General features: G+C 39.6%; 1 protein-coding gene across 3 annotated transcripts in view; it reads left to right on the top strand.

Annotated features, from left to right (window-relative positions):
• PDZRN4 (PDZ domain containing ring finger 4) overlaps positions 1-18,931 on the top strand; it is a 275,991-nt gene that overhangs the window by 147,878 nt on the left and 109,182 nt on the right. Inside the window, exon 1 of one of the 3 annotated variants that reach the window (XM_074901542.1) lies at positions 13,548-13,644. The exons of the other annotated variants lie outside the window; for them this stretch is intronic. Within the exon in view, the coding sequence (XP_074757643.1) occupies positions 13,576-13,644 (69 nt within the window). The 5' untranslated portion in view covers positions 13,548-13,575. Of the gene's footprint in view, positions 1-13,547; positions 13,645-18,931 lie in introns of those variants that run through there. 3 annotated transcript variants of the gene reach the window in all.

The raw sequence follows: 18,931 nt of genomic DNA, 5'->3' as shown, positions 1-18,931 counted from the left end.
AGCGTGTCCAGAGAAGGGCAACGAAGCTGGTGCGGGGTCTGGGGCACAGGTCGTACGGGGAGCGGCTGAGGGAACTGGGGGTGTTTAGTCTGGAGAAGAGGAGGCTGAGGGGAGACCTCATTGCCCTCTACAGCTACCTGAAAGGAGGGTGCAGAGAGCTGGGGATGAGCCTCTTTAACTGAACAATAAGTAATAGGTGAAGAGGGAATGGCCTCAATTTGTTCCAGGGAAGGTTTAGACTGGATATTAGGAAGTATTTCTTTCCAGAACGAGTTATTAGGTGTTGGAATAGGCTGCCCAGGGGGGTGGTGGAGTCCCCATCCCTGGAGGTGTTTTAAGAGTTGCATCAACACAGTGCTGAGGGATATGGTGTTGTTTGGAACTGTCAGTGTTAGGTTTGACTAGATGATCTTCCAGGTCTTTTCCAACCTAGATGATTCTGTGATATCTGTATATGAAAAATTCTGCATGAAACTTGACTTCTGTTGTGACATAGTTTACTGACGTGGAGATTGGTTTTGTACCAGTTAATGATTTTAAAATAATCTGTTTTACTTGCTCAGAATTGTTTGCTCTTTTACTTGTGCCTGAAGGAATAATAAGTATTTTTAAAATAAAATAGACCTTAATATAAATTGATCTCCTTTTCATCAATAGTACAGAGAGAGTTTAGACAAACTAGGTGAGGATGACATGTTTTCTGGATCTTTGCTTCTCATCTTTATTTTATCACTGAACTTGCCATTAGGATAGCATGTGTTCAGAAAAGCACCTTGGTGATTAATTTTATCAGTTGAATTGTAACCTTTTTTGAAGTGTTTATATTATGAACTACAGTACAAAGTAGAAAGATGACACAAGTGCCTTCTGCAGTCCTTCCTAGATGTATGGATACCTGAACATTTCACATGGTGATTTTGATGTGGGCATAGCACCGTGTCACCTGGTGATGAATATGCATCTTTCTCATAACTTAAAAGAAAGAAGACACTCTGTAATCAGAGAAATTAACAGCTAAAAGAGAGTTTGTGGTCAACTGGTGCCCCCTTTGAGGTGAACGAGAACACAGCTGTGTTTATGGGTTTTGCTATGATAGCTAGGAGAAGCTAATTTAATTTGAATTTCTGACTGGTTTTCAGGAGGAGTAATCAGTGTTGCGATTACCGTATAAGACTCATGGGTTTTTTGCAGCAAGGATAAGGCCATCCTGATTTACGTTCTGAATACCTTGTGTCAGGAATGTACCACACCTTTTACTCCCTCTAGTGTTTTGGTCTTTGTGCAGGAGAGCTCTTGGGTGCATGCTTATGTCTTGTCGACAGAAATAGCCATTAAGCATGCTTTACTAAATTCTCACTAGGGTTTACTCCTTTTCTTTAAATGTATCACTGATTTTCTGCCTTAGAAGTTCCAAACACCATTTTGGATGAGAAGTACACTGAAATAATGGGGTTTTTTTCTCACAATTTTTATTCCAACCTAAAGTGAGAATATTTCTTAAAAACCTCTATTCTTACATGATAACCCAGTTCTAATAAAGGCGTATCATCCAAACCTTTGGGTAACTAAAATACCTGAATTTTTAGTTCACATTTCTAGCTTGAGACAGGACTGTCTCTTGTTTTCCCTAAGCTGACAATGTTGTTGCTCACTGCGTGATAAAGTAAATTTTGCAATTTACTTGACCATCACTATTTGGGTCCCTGAAGCATTACAGTAAATTCCTAATGCATCTGCTGAAGGGGAAGAGAACAACCTTACAGCTTCTGGCTAGTCACTCCAGTGACATGGCAAGGTCACTCATGAAGGCAGTAACTTTTGAAGAAAACTACAGTGGGACAGAGAAATATGTCTTGTTACACGCAGGTAGTGTTTATCCATAGAAAATTTGTTGTCTTTTGCTGGAAGTCAATGACTCTTTCAGAAAACTTGTGATTCAGGAGCTGGGGGAGGAAAGGCATTGTTTGCCATAGCAACCTTAACATCCCGTTACAGTATGTCTGTCAGTTGTGCAAGGCCTAATTTATCATGTAAAGTGTATGCTACATATGTCACATTTTACTGTCTGTTCATTTGTTTTGATAATCAAGATCTTGACAGATTTGTCCCACTCGGTAGGATTTATAGTAAGGATTTTCTTATCACTGAATTAAGTTGATACATATAATCCTAGTGTCCTGCACAAGAACTGAATAGAAATGAAAGACATTCAGACTAGATGTGAAAGTCTTGCAGAAAAAACCACCACCACCACCCCCTCAATCCATTATTCTCCTTGATTTTTTTTTTCCCTGTGAGTTGTTTCATATCACAGGAGCAATCACAGATAAAAGACTAAGTGTTGACTTTGAGAAGGTTAAATATTTCCCCTTCTATTAAAAGATCTTTCTGTTTTATAAGGTGAGAAGTGTAATTCTGTAAAAATGAAACGCAGGTGAGTTTTGGAAATGTGCTGGTTTTCCCTCCAGTGTACACGCTCGCATACATACCGCCTGTAGTTTGAAGACTGATAAGTAAATTCATTTTTCACAGATGTCACTTCCTCCCCTGTGGTAAGCAGAGCAGCTTTCTCTCCTCTCTGAAGATAACGAGTTGAAAATGAGGGAGCTGACTTCTTATGGACAAGTAGAAACATGGACAGATTTAGCCACAGGAGATGCCTACCTGGCCTGAAGTCTGTTGTTTTCCTTTTGAGGTTAAATGATTTGATAGTACTGAAATTGCTTCTGGAGTATATGAGATTAGGTCTGTCCATTTTTATATTACAGCAGAGTGCTTTGGTCTGAGTGGGCAAGTGGATGGGTGGGTGCAGGGGCACAGGGAAGGTATGTGTCTGTCTTTGAGCATCTTTAATCTCTTACAGATGTTAAGTACAGGATCTGGCTTGCTGGAGGAGCTGGCAAAGGTTGTGCAAGTGGCCTGGAACTTTCTGAGATGGGGAACTCCAAACAATATCTCCTAAAATATCTATCCTGCAATGATTTATTTTTATTATTATTATTATTATTAAGAAATAGCATCACTGGGTTTTGGTAAAGTATAAGGGTACCAAAGGCACATGCTGCACTGTTGGACAAAGCAGGATGGACATTTCCTAGTAAGTAAATACATTCCAGTAAATCACAGAATGGTTTGGATTCAAAAGACCTTTAAAGACAATCCTTTTCCCAGCCCTAGGACTAGAGAGAACATCAGTGGAGAATTATGAAGCAGAGATTCTTTGAGCAGGAGATTTCTGTTTAATTTCTCATTGTATTTCTCTGTTCTAGACTCTGCTTTATCTTTGTTAATGACTAATACTGACTACCAAAATACACTAGGGAGCTCAGCACGTGTTTCAAGAGGAGCATATTTTGAAATCCAAAATGCAGAACTTTAGGGATATAATGTTTCCACTGTGTGAAAGTTTAATTGCGAAGGATTTTCATCACAGATGAATTGCACTGGTATTGCTACTATTTCATCTATCATCTGGTGAGGAGGGGTGCTAAGGGGTTCATCTTCAGCACACACTGAGGGTTTTCAACTACTTCAGTCTTAGTAAGGTGTATGAGACCCATGCCTCTACAATTCCTGCTGCTCACCTGAAGGTTTCTTTTAAGTGATTTTGGTGTTTGTAGGGTTTCTCATGATTTTTTGTGCCAAATACTAGTTAAACCCTTCACTTTAATTTGCACCTCTCTTCAACTATAATGTGATTCAGTGCTTTACCTCTACTGAACATTGTCCTTTGGATATTTTAGGAAGCTATATTCAAAAAGTGATTTTAACGCCCTTGTCCAGAGGGCTAAGACAAACCAGAAGTCCTGTCATGCTGCATTAGTGCTGAAGGGGAGCACCAGGGAGGCAGCTGCTGAGCAGAGGCTGTGAGGCAGAGTTGTCCCTGTGGGTGGGCAGCAAAGGCCAGGCAGGAACCCCCCCCTGGAAACTACTGGCATGGGACAGAACTCCCCTCTGAAGATGACAAGCTCTTGGGCTTGACTTTTTATTCCAGGAGGAAAGACCAGATTTCAGACTAAGGATCTGACATTTTCTTCAGAGATAAAGCAGGATTTGCTATGCTAATTTATTTTCTACAGGACATCAAAACAGAAGAAGAGGCAGCATCATTAATTGGATTTCATTTGTCTCCATCCGTGTGGCTCTGCAGGAGTTTTTTCACTCTTTCTATCGTTTTGCTTCCTAACTCTTTACACCTGGGTTCAGACATGGAGTTGTTTTTTCACAGTAACCTGGGTGAGTGTTGCAGAGAGCTTCGCGTTTTGGGGAGGCTGTGTTGACAAGGCTGAGGTCTGGTGTACTCTGGAGGCTCAAGGCACCCCAATGCTAGCAGAGCAGCTGGTGCAGGGTCCCAGCAGTGCCTGTGCTGAGGCCAGGACTGGACTCTGCTCAGGCAACCAGCTGGGTCAGCGTCCAGCAGACCACACACCTCCCGGACAGCTGGCACAGTAACCAAACACCAGCAATTTTCAGAGAAAGACACACCTAATAACATTAATTTTCTTCTAGAGCAGACGGTAAGGTAACTAAAGCCAGGTTGATTGGGCTTCATTGGGATTTTTACCTAATGATCTTCTAGAAAGCAGGTGCACTGGCAGTGATTTTAAGCTTTTGAAAGCCCAAACAGTGTACAAAGCAAACCTTTGACGCTATGGGGATTTTATAGGGGGGGAGTCGCATTAGTTTTAGATCATTACAAAGCATTTGCTGACTACAACAGAATTAATGGCACTTTGATGGTAGTCAGTTAATGACTGTCAACAGAGTTGATTTCAGTTCAAATTGTAATTTAAAATCAAACTAGCCAGCTGTCAGACATGGGAGTGGTGTGGACGGTTCCTCCTGCAGCATCGTGTGGTGCCACTCCTGCATCCATCATTCTATCAGGTGTCTGTTGGGAGCCAGATTCGAGATTCAATCACATACTCCAGCTAATACTAATTTTAGGATGATCAAGTCATGATTAGTTACAGAAAACCAACCAACTCCCCTCTGCCTCACTACTCCTTTAAAGACTTAGGTAATGTCTATGTTGCAAAATTATTTTTTACTATAGTAATGAACTTCTGACAGTTATATTACAACATCTGTATGCTCTGACAAAGGAGGAAGGCAGCCTGATTTGCTACAAGTCTCCTTTTGGGCTTCAATACCATGAAAACCCATTCAAGGCCATGAAAACTTCCCTAATCCCCGGTTGTTTTTCTAGGACACAATAGGCCATTTATATGAGGCAAGACAGAATAATCTATTATATTGCATGTATCCCTCAACAGTTCTTCCAAATTGTCAATTGTATGAGCTTTATGAACTTTGAAAGTGAACAGTGAAGTGTCTGTATTGGTAAATATGTCTCTGTAATGGCAGTGCATTTTTCATGACAGGCTACTCCTCTCAGCATCTTTGAAATACTCAAATATGCCAGAACTATTCTTGTAGATTTATGCAACTAATGATACTTAAACTGGAAAGCAACTGAAAAGGAAATAGTCTCATTTACTTCTAGCTAGTATATTTTAGCTGTTCTGGGATGTAGACACGTTCAGCTGTCACCCTGGCCTAAGATATCTCTTGTTTAGTTTTTCTAATCCCTCAAATTGCTGTGATTATCATTTTTAGCAAGGCACTTTCTCAAGTCATGAGTAATTTTTTCTTTTGTACTTTTATACTGATTAGCATACCATGAGTATTACTTAAAACTTTTAATTAAGAAACCACACAAGACTTTTTAATTGCATTTGAGTGCTGGAGACTCTGAGGGTGGCCTCAGCAGAAGAACTTGGATGGGTATAACATACCCCCATAATACATTCTTTGAAAAGCTCTGAAAAGTCTTAAAAGGTTGATTGAATTAATGCTCTTGCAAGACAGGTGTTACTTATAAGAATGTAAAAATGAAGAGCTTTTCTAATGATGAAGGTATCAGAGGAAAGAACAGAGCCAAGGAGTCCTCACCACTGCTCTCATCCTCTGAACCAGTTCCTGCTGCTTCAGCATTTGAGTTAGCTTTGTACCGTAAGCTCAGTTTCTCATTGAGGCATTTCACTGATATTTGCCTTTGTTTGGCCTGGGCCTGATCTTTGCAGGTAGTATCTTAGTTCTGGATGGTTTCTTTCCCACACAGATGTAAAAAAAAAGGACAGATGTAATCTTCAGGTGTGGAGAAAAATTCCCTTTTGATTTTTTTTTAAACAGATGTAGCTTGAAAAGCTTTGAAACGGGTGAGGACAATAATAAAATGTACATTTATAAACGTGTTTGAAGTCCAAAATCATTATGTGATCATTGATAAAGCCTTGTAGTGCAGTTGGACTATATGGTGTATTACCAACTAACGTTAGCTAATGAACTTTCAGTTTAGTACATATTCCAGCTTTTTTGCAAGAATTGGTAAATTTGGAGCTTTAGAATTGAATTAGTAAAGGTATCATATTGCCAATATTAGATTTCTGAAGAGGCCAGCAATAAAACATAGGCAAGCTATCAACAAGGGGATGCATAGAGAGAAATCTAGCTGCTGTACTCTCTCTGATAGCTCCCAGGAGTCGCTGAGTTCCTGGCTTCCTAAGCAGACAGATGACTACTGATAGTTATCTGTCATAAAGTTGTCTAATACCTTTTTGAACCCTTTTCTGCTTTTTGCTTCCAGCGACTTTTGGTAATGAGTTCCACAGTCAAATTACTTGGGGAAAAAAAAATCCAGACTTCGTTTGTTGCTTTAAATGTATTGTCTAATTATTCATTGTGTATTGTGAGAAGGAATGGCTTCTGTATGATAGAAAAAATTATAGATTAAGGTGAAAGATGCAGGGAAAGTGAACTATTACACATACATGTTTCTCATCTATTCTTCATAGCTCTTTCATTTCCATTAAAGGATTTAGAGATGGAAAGACCAGGACTGCTGGCTGTACTCAGTTGTGGGTATTGATAGTGTCTGTGCAGTTTCATGATAGTTTTTGCTCCATTGTCAGTCTTTTCCTAAAATTCCTCACATTCTGCTTGACTTCGTACTGTGGTTGAGCCTTGAACCTGTAGTTCAAGGAAACTATGCAGAACTCCAGATCTATTTTCTGAGTAGAAATAACTATTTTAGAGATTGCAACTCTGGATATTTTAGCAATGTTCCCTAAATGCATTATTTAATGTTTATTGACATGGGATTTCATATCCCAATTTATCTATAATCACAGGTTTTTTCCATAACTCTGTTCAGCCATTTTAGCTTTGTCTATCCTGAACAAAATTTTGTCATTTCCTTTAAATCCTTTCAAGCTTGATTATGAGTAATTCTACTCTGTACACTCCAAAGTGTGGAAACTCTCTTGTACAGTAAAGAGCTATCAGTCTGGTTTCACATGGTCACATAAAAATGGTAAGAAAAGTAAAGGTATGTCAGAAAGTTTTCTTATAATTAACTGATGAGGTAGAGAAAGTTAAGAGAATGTCCAGTTTCTTTTAGAATTTGTTAACAAAGTCCTCAGTTTAGAGAAGACTCTTAAGGCCAGCAGTGGCCAATTTTCTCAATTTAGCTGTCAGCATCTACTTAAAGTCTTTATATATTCCTAAAGCCTTAAAGTTCAGTATAGGCATCTTTTGGTGTTCTGCAAAACTTCTGTAATTGATTAGGGTAGCAGATTAAGAAATGACAAGGAAGCCACTCAGAGTAAAATCCTCAGAAGATAATCTCCTGGATGAAACTTTGAGAAAGAAAAGAGAAAAAAGATATCTAAGCAGTCCGAAGTTTGGCCAGTAGACCTGGTAAAGGAATGGTACTTTTCCCAAAGAATACTAGCCAGTGCATTCACATGGGAGTGGTAGATAATGGGGTTAATTTGATTTTATTTTTTTTTTCTGTGTAGAACAGAAGGGACAAGTAGCTCTTGTGTTGTAAGCAGTTGTGGCAGAGAAGGTTTCTCATGTGCTTGCTTTTCATTTCTTTCTAGACATGCATTTACATTTTGGATCAGGAATCCCATAGTTCTCTGTCAATTTAACTGTGGATGGAAAGAAAAAATCAATAGACTGGACTTGTGTTGTATGATGTTGTAGGTGCTCCATACCTTCTGGGAGGCATCTGAACCTATTGGAAGATGCCACATATGGAGCCCATTTGATTTACAATAAGGTAGACCTGAAAGGCTTTCAGATAAATTAAAATCCTCCTGGGAAATAAAGAACATGGGAATTCCATGTCCTGCTTTTTCTTCTGCCATGCTTATTCTTGCTGTAACGTTGAACAGTGCATGAAGTCTTGGTGGCTGTGCTAAAGGATATGAACTAAATCTAGCTGGTGGCTGGTCACAAGTGGTGTTCCTCAGGGCTTGGTATTGGGACCATTTCTGTTCAACATCTTTATTGATGAACTTGATAAGGACATAGAGTGTATCGTCAGTAAGTTTGCAGATGACACCAAGTTAAGAGGGAGTGTCGATCTGCATGAGGATAGGGAGGCTCTGCAGAGAGACTTGGATAGATTGGATCGGTGGGCCAAAGTTAATGGGATGAGCTTCAACAAGGCCAAGTGCCAGGTCCTGCACTTGGGCCACAACAACCCCCTGCATGGCTACAGGCCTGGGGAGGTGTGGCTGGAGAGCTGTCTGGAAGAGAAGGATCTGGGGGTTCTCATTGACAAGCAGCTGAACATGAGCCAGCAGTGTGCCCAGGTGGCCAAGAAAGCCAACGGCATCCTGGCTTGGATTAGAAATAGTGTGACCAGCAGAAGTCGGGAGGTGATAGTCCCCCTGTGCTCTGCACTGGTGAGGCCACACCTGGAGTATTGTGTCCTGTTTTGGGCACCTCAACACAAGAGAGATATCGAGGTGCTGGAGTGAGTGCAGAGGAGGGCAACAAAGCTGGTGAAGGGCCTGGAGAATAAATCCTATGAGGAGTGATTGAAGGAGCTGGGACTATTTAGTTTAGAGGAGGAGAAGGCTGAGGGGAGACCTCATCACTCTCTACAGTTACCTGAAAGGACATTGTAGAGAGGTTGGTGCTGGTCTCTTCTCACAGGTAATTAGTGACAGAACAAGAGGGAATGGCTTTAAACTGCAACAGGGGAGGTTTAGACTGGACATTAGGAAAAAAATTTTCACAGAAAGAGTGGTCAGACAGTGGAATAGGCTGCCCAGGGAGGTGATGAAGTCACCATCCCTGAATGTGTTTAAGGGTTTTTGGATGAGTTGTTGAGGAATACAGTGTAGGGGAGAACTTGTAGAGTAGGGCTGATAGTTGGACTCGATGATCCTGAGGGTCTTTTCTAACCTGAATGATTCTGTGATTCTGTGAGTTTAAAAAGTCTTTCCTATGGACATAGATTAATGTTCCTGCAAGTATTACACTTTATTGTAGATATACATTCCTGCTTTTTTTAAGAATGCATTTTGTGTGTTTTAATCATGTATTTTGTGTGCTCTGATTTCTGTGGAAAATGTACAGTGCATTTTTACCTTGAATTGTATTTTAATGTATTGTTTGTTGGCAGTGTGGTTAAATTTTCCAGTTTGCTGTATTTGTAAAAATCCATTTTATTGGAGACTAAGCCTATTTCCATGACTTTGCACTTCCATAATTTGCCCCTTCATTTAGCCTACTGGGTAATATACATTATGTTATTTTAGAGTTCAAGCTGGTTAGCTTGTAGCAAATTCTGAGTCTATGGGTTACATTCACTGAAGGTTTTTAAGTTCTCCTCTGCAATCTTAAGGATGGAAAATCCCTTCTTTTTCTAATGTGCAAACTGACTGATGCATGCAATCCCCTGATTCCAGCAGCTGACGCTTTATTACAAACATTAATTATCATGATGAACTAAAAGATCTGGCCAGACTGAGGTCAAGCCTTAAGAGTTTGAGCCTTTGTTTAGGATGGTAGGGTTAAGCAAAGGGTTTTTCCAACTTCCTTTTTCTTATGATATTTTTGCTGTACAGGTACACAGTCCTAAGACTACAAATTGCACTGACATCTATTCTGTGAGCTAAATTTCTGGGAATTCTTCCAAATATAGAGAGTAAATGCAGTGATGTTGGTAAATTCAGGAGGAGAGTGTGAATTCAGGGGCATGCAAAGGAAACTTGGAGTTCCACATTTGCCTCCCTGGGTTTCACCACTGAGTTTAGATCAAGAACTTCACTATCCTCACTTAAAATGAATTTTATAATTTATTATATGCCTTTTAGCTGTGTGATAAAGAAGATATAAAGGAATGGGTGGCCTTTAATTTGCAGTGTCATTGCCTTGAATTTTTTGCAATGATAAACTTTCAGGCATGGGTGCTTATAATTAGACACTTCTATACCTCAATGAGGAAACTATATACCAAATGTGTAAGTCATCTCCTAGATACTTAAAATGAATTAGGGGACCTAAACAAGGGCACCTTGTTTGAAAATGTTAACAGAAATTTTGCTGTAACTCTCTTGAAATTAAACTCCATCCCTTTGCATTATTACATTCCTGGATTGACTATAAATTATGATTTTAGTCTTTATGGTAACATTAAATTGTAGGTGATGAACATGGAGAATTCTACAATCAAGAAAAGCATTGAATTATTCAAATATCTTTGAATTACGTGTAGAATAAGAATGACTTCATTATATTTTAGTACCTTTTTGGTCCCTTCAGCTACAAATTTGAGAGGGGGGGGATTAAGAGGAGGGAGAGAAGGAAGGAAAGAAAGAGATTGCTATCTCCACAACATCAAATGCAACTTGACCAAAGCATGTCATATATTTCATTTTAGTCATTAGTTCAATCAAGTTTTGTCTTGAATGTCATTCTGTGCTGCACAAAATTTGGTGTTTTGACCACTTGTAAAATCAAAGCAGCATATTTAGCTGGAGCTCAAGAACCTGGAAGTACCCCTTTCCTTCTGAAATAAATCCATTCAGCACTGTAGACTGTGCCCATTAGTGGCCACAGAAGCAGAAGACAGAACCCTTTTACTCTCTGTATGGGCAGAGGGCAGGCACTTTATAAATGAATGGAGAAGCCTATGTCGGCTTCAGAGAAGGAAACAAAAGAACGAGAAGAGCAATGGAGAAAGAGTCTGTCAAGGGAAACTGCTGAAAGATTAGCTGTAGTTTCCCATTGCTTATTTTGTCTGTTGTGGTTTTGTTGTTTGTTTGTTTCTTGTACTTAGACAACTGGATTCCTGTAGTAATAAATCTTTTTTTTCCCTCCTTCTTTAAGAAATAATTTTAAGGGTCTATCAAAAATATACCAAGGTAAATAATGTCTCCTTTTATGAAAGTAGTTTAGCTTTCAGACTGTGTATGTGTCAGAGGAAGAAGTTGTGTCTGTAGAAGGAAAGAACACTTTCATCGAAAGATGGCATGGCTGTCCTTGCATGACTGTTGTCTGATTCATTGATCTGACTTTCTTAAGTTCAAAATTTACACATCTGAGAATTCTTCTGCACCTCAAAATATAGAAACCTTCAAAGATTGAGTTGATGTTTGCTTCATGGGTTTAAACCTCTCAGCATGAACAGCATTTCATGGGAGTGTGGAGGAGGAGAACAGAGGCTGAATCTTTCTAACAGTGATGAAGCTGCCTCTGTGGTTCGGCTTTGAAACCCTTGGACTTTGGGAAAGTTCAGAACCAAACTTGCCTGCTCAGATTCTTCCACCAAATAAAAATTAATGTTATGTTTCAGAACAGTGCTGGAAGCTGATACAAGAAGAGCCTGCTCTGTTAATGGTCGTTATTTGATTCCTCCTGACTCTGCTCATTTATTAAAGGAGATGAAATTTAATTAAGATTTAGTCTCAACCTATCTGTAATTTACATAGAGGTTCTAGCAAACTTTACTAATATGCAGAGTTTGCAGTGATGGTCCAGTTTTTCCTCGAGGTTTCTCTGCTTGGCTTTCATCCTGGCTGTTAGGTAAAATTAAGGCCCAGAAAATCAGATTATTACTTCCCAAGGGGCAGAACTGATAAGCAGCACATGATTGTTGATCTGCTTGCTACCAGGTGTTGGTGGTGTTTGAGGTGCTGCTAGGTGCAAAGCCAATTTGTTAACAATTAGTGCTCATTAGAATCATTTCCTGTTATCGATTTTAAATGTTTGACAAAGCACTTTTAGAAACTGCACCCAAAAAAAAAAAAAAATAGTAGCTGTATATCAGTGCTTAGTAATTACAACTCTTTAGGGCCCAGTGTCAATCTTAACTAACTGTTTTCATTGGTTTCCAAGTAATTATTTCAGCTTTGGGTCCCACCTGCTATCCCCTCCAGGTTTGATGATGCTTTGAAACAAGGACATAGTTCTTGATTAACAGAGTTGCTGAGAAAGGAGTGATAAAACACAAGCAGCTTTTTTATTTTCAGTCTTGGTTTGTTATGGCTTGCGCTTTTTATCTTGCATAGCTACCAATGGATTATATGATACACAATATAGGAATTAATGTCAGGCTGGAATTAAGTATGATTTTCATTGGCCTTAACATTTCACATGTGGGTTTGATTTTAAATACATCCTTGCCTTTATACACACATTGAGAATTGTGGAGCCATTAAAATCTAATTTACAAATGGTAAAATTAGATATAGTGGTATGTTATAATAAAAGCTTTGATATCTAGGAGTCCAATAGAGTATATCTGTTGAGCTTCTTGAAATTTGGGCTATAATTACTATTCATTTGTTTTACATGTCAGAAGAGACTTGAATGCAAGATTATTTAATAAACAGTACAATGTGTGTATACATGTAAAAAGCACGTGTTCAGGCACACCTGCATTTTCACATATACTGAATGTGTATAATGAGTCGTTATAGGCTCATGCCTTTTTTGACTACACTGGAATTTTGGCTAAATTTGGCAGTGTCAAAGGTGAAGCTAGAAATATATCCATCTGGGTTAATTTTCTCTCATTCCTCCTTTTCTTTAAATTTTTAGCAACAGCAGCTCAGGTTTCACAAGCACTCTCCTAAAATGCTTGCAAATATTTTAAATGTATTCCATGATCCCTGTTGCACAAGGTGGAGACCTAACATGAATCTTGGCTCGTGCCTTTTGCCACCCCCATTCATGAATTAGTCTCACAATTACAGTAAAAATTAAGGCGAGTGTAGGTGAAATACATGAGGCTTAGTCCCTCTAACCTTAATAAACAGAGATGGTATTGATACAAGTGAATTTTGTTTAACCACAGTACATTTGCTTCTTAATTAGTGAATATTCATCTGTCATCAGCAGCAGCTATGACACCCCTCCCCGCTAACATGTTCTGTCATAAATAATCAATGAGAGGCTATTAATATTCATGAGTGAGAATCTGTGTAGTCATGTGCACTGATGCAGAGACAGGGGGAGTGTTGCCATGAACTGAGTCGAAACTCTGTGTGTGTGTATACGTGAGTGTAAGATAGTTAGGGAAAGGGAAGAAGAGCATGCTGCTACACACTGCCCTGCCTTGTGCTTCCAGCTAACAGTGGTGTGCCTGGTTTCGGGGCTGGAGTGACTGATGAAAAACAGTAGTCAAGTCTGGAGGGTGATTCCCTGTCAGTGCATTTGCCTTTCAGTGCTGGGGAAATTAGAGGCTTTGCTCTTGTGTTGCTTATTAGGATGGGCTGCAATCTGTGCACTTTTCAGAAGAGAGAAGAGCACTACAAACTGCTCTATGAAGTTTCACAGGTGAGTGCAGAGGATATTACCAGAATCTCCAGAGTAAAAATGTGTGTTCTTTACAGAGTAAGTAGAGATGCTTTTGTTTTGCCTTGCCTTTTTTTTTTTTTTTTTTTTTTTACCTTTGCAAAATTGCCAGCTAAGTTGTTGGGGGGTTGGGGTGGTTATTATTAGTATTTTGGGTGCCTGTTGTTTTCTGCTCGTTTGCCACTCCCCCTTCAGATGACTTCCTGTGGGATTCTTTTAACATTTTTGTGCATCTTCTGCCAAGATGTCAGTCATATAGCAGCAGTCTCACTGAACCGTATCGGTGATGTTTTCAGAGAGCCTTTGGCTTTGGTAATAAGACTGATTTCAGATAAGTTGCACTGCTGCCTCTGAAAGCATTAGGTCTGTGATCTCAGACATTTCTAAGTTAAGGAACAAAGTTTTTATGGCATATCTGTGCTGGGCAAGGAGTCTGTTAAATTTGCAGATTGATTAACTAAAATTGAAATGATTCTGAAATGTGCTTGTCACATTTAAACAGGTACTGAGTACAACAGGGTTTCCATGGGTGAGGTGTGCTGCTTGTTCATTCACTGTGTGTGTGTTATTTCTGCTGACTACTAGACAAAGATCTTAATCCTATCTAGATATTTTGGTGTCTCTTTCAGCATCGTAGCAGTATGAGTAGCAATGTAGCAGTGTGCTGCTAACGTGTTCCCAGCTCCTTCAGAATAAGATGAGAAAAGACGAAACAAGCACTTACCATAATAGCCCATAATTTTTGCTCACATCCTATTGAATCAGTATTTGATTTGCAGCTTTTTGTTTGGTTTTTCCTCTTGGCACAGCAGACCCTTGCATACTGAAGTTTAGTGCCTGTCAGCATCTGTTCTCTCCCTCTCTATAATTTGTCCTGGCTTTGACACATTGCCATTGACGGAGGCTGAAGGCTTGCAGTTTTGGACTGCTCTGCTGCTGACAGGCAGCGTGGAGGAGAAAAAAACAGTTTACGGTGTTGGTGGTCTATTGGCACAGCAGCGGCTAAGTGCCCATTGCCGACTGGTTCCCTCCGAGTTCCTCCTGACGTGATTCATTTCACAGTGGGCTAATTACAAAGTGGATTCTCTACACATGAAGCAGCCTCCTCAGTTGCGGTGTTAATGCACATTTTCATGGTAATGTGATCAGAGCCTCATTAGCCAGTTTCCAAAATGATCCTCTGCATTAATTAAATATAAAAATGACTCTTTTTATCACCATAGAGAGGAAGAAGAAGATTAACATTGTTAATTACCACTGGGGGTGATACCTCTGCATCATTTTTTATGACAGAACCAGCAGGCATATTCAATCCTAAAAGAGTGTCCGTTTGCAGGTAACCTGCCCATTGCCTTGCCTGGTAAAGACGGTCTCTAGGTGGAACACTTCCCTTTAGTTCAATAGTTAGTCGTAATCCCATCATCATGTTTTCTTACAGCTATAGCACAGGGAAAAGCGTAGCAGCACATTTCCCACTCCTCCCTTTCCCCCTCCCTAGCTCTGGATTGCCAAACTGATCTGAAAGTGTAAAATGGAGAGAGTGGAGTAGCTCGGTGTCTGCTTTTCTGTGCCAGGGAATAAAAAATGCAGGTTGTGCTGTGAAGGGGATTAGACATCTCTTAAAGGGCTGCATGTGTGTAGGGAAAAAAGGGGCTGTGCCTGGCTTATAGTGAATGCATTTTCAAAATATTCCTTGCAGTAATGTTGCATAGTAATAAATCCTATTGAATTGATCAGCAAACCCAAAGGTGGGGTTAAGAGATTCTAGAGAAATTATTCCCTTTATCTGTTATCTTCTCTGCTGTTGAGTTGGAGTGTATGTGGATGTGAACAACCGAGGTGCAAAATGAACTAATGCTTTCACTTTTTACTCTTGTGCTTGCCAGATAAAGTGTAATCCCTGGGAGGATCTGAGCAAGTTTCCTTGGGGAGTTGAAATACAGTGAGCCTCGTGCTGCATCTTGTGCTGTTAAGGAAATGTCACTGATAAGGTGCAGAAGGAGAGCAGAGAAATGACTTAGTGTGCTCGGTGCCAGATCATGTGTTCATCTGTAAACTCATCCCTATCTTTGTTTCAGTGTCTGCAGGTCAGAGCCCAAAGGATACTGAGCATGTTTTTAACCAGGTGCTACAGTAGAGATCGGGTAATATCTTGCACTATAACTGCTTCTGTGTACAATAATGATTTGCTGCTATGGGGGGAGCAGGAGTAGAATATGATAAATTAAATTAAGCTAAGGCCAGGCATTACTACTTGATTTGCAAATCCGGTTTTAACTCTCCACTTCTGTAATTCCTATACCACAGCTTTAGCTCTTTCATCTGCATGATTTCTGGAGAGCCTGGGACAAGTCAGCCTGTCAGGGACATGAACTGACTGAGGATGAGCTGTGGCTCACTAGAATATGTGGATCAGATTGATTAATTTATATTCATATAAAGAAGCAATCCTAGTCTCATCTCTCACCTTTCCCATGGTAGGCTACCTGATCTTGTGGCTGATCTGTGCACTCAGATACTTAAAAGTACAGTAAACAAAGAAAAGCATGTTTGCAGAGGAAAATTATGCCAGCGTTTACGGTGAGGCATGTTTTATGCTACTGTTTGTAGTGAGGTCAAATTCAGCACTGAAGAGCTTTTTCTTGTAGAGCTGCTGGGAAATGAAGACTTTGTTAGAATATGTATAATTCGTCTCTCTTTCACCCACCCCTTTCCTTCAGGTTCTTTTGCCTTTCACTGAAATAACAGTTCAGACACCATAGAGGCCCTCTCCAAAATGAGCATCTGCTTGCATGATGGAGACTTTTGTTTTGATAAGTGTTTTGCACATGCAGATTAAGATTAAAACAAAAATCAATTAGTCATGTTTTAAGAATGAAAGGTTTTGACATACTGCTAGGTGTTGAAAGACTCTTGTGCTTCTGAGTGCCTCTTCACCTGTCCTCAGGACATGAGGATGGGTCAGCTTTACTTTTTGACTTCACTGTGAGAAGGTATCAGCCACAGCATCCCCGCAAGTCCTCTTTTCCATATGCCGGCCAGTGGAGAAATGGAACATGTCTCAATTTGAACTTTATGTCCCTACATGGTACTTAATGGGGCACTTTACGATTATTTTGTGTGCTGTATAAGAAGTCTTGACCTAATGAGTGTGTAGCTAGGAAGTTTATGTCAAGTTACTTAGAGAAGGTGGGACCCAGTGTGCACTCATGTTCATTAGGATCAAACCTCTGCCATTCTCAGCTGGTTTTATCTTGCACTGCTGGTGTGAAAGAAGTAAGTTTAAATCCTTTGTTAGCTGCATGATGAGGACGCCTTCAGTTTAGCGTAAAGGATAATAGAAATGTGGCAAGGATTGGAGGGAATGAAAGTGAAGCACCATCTGATCAATTGTCAACAGTGATCTTCAACAACCTTTTGTGAGACTCAAGGAAATACAAACTTTTCACAGAATTCTGTGGGTATTTTATGGAAATCATTTCCGTTTGCTGGATTTTTTGTGCTTTTTTTTTTTTTCAAAATGTGAAGTTAACTCTGAGAAAGAGGGGAGGGAGAGAGAAGAATGCAGTGCTTTTGGAGATCAACCAAAGACCAGTGTGAACTTTTTTGAGTTACATGTTAAGAAGGAGTCCTGTCTCAGGTAAGCTTAGAATTGAAAGGGAGAAAGGAGAAAAGCTAGAAGGGTAAACACAGGCAGTCTGGGATGGCTCACAGTCAGTGGTTGAGCTGGGATTAAAACTAGAATGTTGCACATTTATATTTTGCATTTGACGTGAGATGATAGTAGAGTCTGCTTGCAGCATTTTTAAATCCTCTGAAGCCTGATTATGCAGTTTTCTTCTCATGTTGGTTTCCATAATTAGCATACAGCTCAAATTTTCACCAGTTCAGAGTTCTGATTTTATGTTCATTTTGATATCCCTTGGGCTACTGGAAGTACTGAGTTTTAGTGGTACATCTCTTCAGATTCAAAGGTGTTCGCAAGAGAGACATCAAGCCTGCCCATTGAAACAGCAGAGGCACTTCTGTCTTTTTCAGGAGATGCTGTTTATAGATAGCCTTGAAATAAGAAGACAGGGGGCCAAGGAGTGTTCCTTGTCGCTGGGACCTGCTTTCTCTGGTATTGAAGAAGTTTGGGTTTATTCAGAAGATTAAATAGACTAGATGATGTGATTTTTATTTTACTTCTGAACCAACATCCTGCCACTAGTATTCATTTTTGGTATTTAACACCCATGCATGGTATTTACATGGTAACTCCTTATTGTGGTGTTTGCCATTAGCTCTCATTCTTTTCTGGAAATACCTGCTGGCAGCTTTTGTGTCACCTTTGTTTGCTGTATATCAGTGCCACCTCAAAATGTTCCTCATGAATTTCACTAGCAAGGGGAAAGTACTATCTTGTGCTGCATCAGCACAAACACATTTTTTGGGTCCATTTATATCTAAGTTCTATTTTTAACAGAAGTTCTGTGGCAGGACACTTTCACCTCTAGAGAATATGAAAGAAGAAAATTCTAAATTTAATTGTCTGCAAATTAGTTGAATTATCTGAATTTAATTAAATTGGTAGCAAAAGTAGATCTGGTTTGATCTTACTGCATTTCCTAGCTTTTCCTTCTTGCTCCTCTCTAAATTTTTAAACAACTGAAAACCTTCTGATTTTTATTTTTTCTAAACAGCTCTTCTGAATACTGATTTATCTCTAAAAGTTCAAAAATAAATTCTGAGGTGATGGACTCAACAAACTTGTAGAAGTACTGTTTCAGTTTAACTGAACAATTTTAGAGCTCTGCTCTATGTAATTCCCCTCAAAGCTACACTTCTCATATTAGTAGGGCAATGTATTTATGGTAAAACTATAATCAAGTAAAGCTTTTCATACGTTTCTAGCCATACCCTAGAAACTTGCTTGGAATTTCCTTGAAGAACCTCTGCTGAACTGAAAAGGCTTTAAAAACAGAGTTCATAAAAGTTGACTTCTCCTACAGATAAGAGATCATCTTTGTGGTTAGCAGGCACCTTTCCTGATTCTTTGGTTTCCTTGCTTATTTACTTTACACTGATAATTGAACAGCATTCATCTAAATAACTAATCCCATTGCCATAACATTTCTGTAGGCTGTACTCAAGAAGAGACACCAGTATTGTGGCATTGCTAAGAGCTGAGCTCTTGCTCCTGGTGGAGGAGCTCACTGTCCCACGCTGGGTTCTGGTCCATGTACCTAGAGTGCATTGGATGCCCAGCAGTAACTGTCCCCAGAGCCCC

The sequence above is a fragment of the Athene noctua genome, chromosome 3, assembly GCF_965140245.1.
Source record: "Athene noctua chromosome 3, bAthNoc1.hap1.1, whole genome shotgun sequence".
Taxonomy (NCBI): Eukaryota; Metazoa; Chordata; class Aves; order Strigiformes; family Strigidae; genus Athene; species Athene noctua.
The sequence above is the reverse complement of the archived record's forward strand: the minus strand, read 5'-3'. Positions and strand labels throughout refer to the sequence as shown.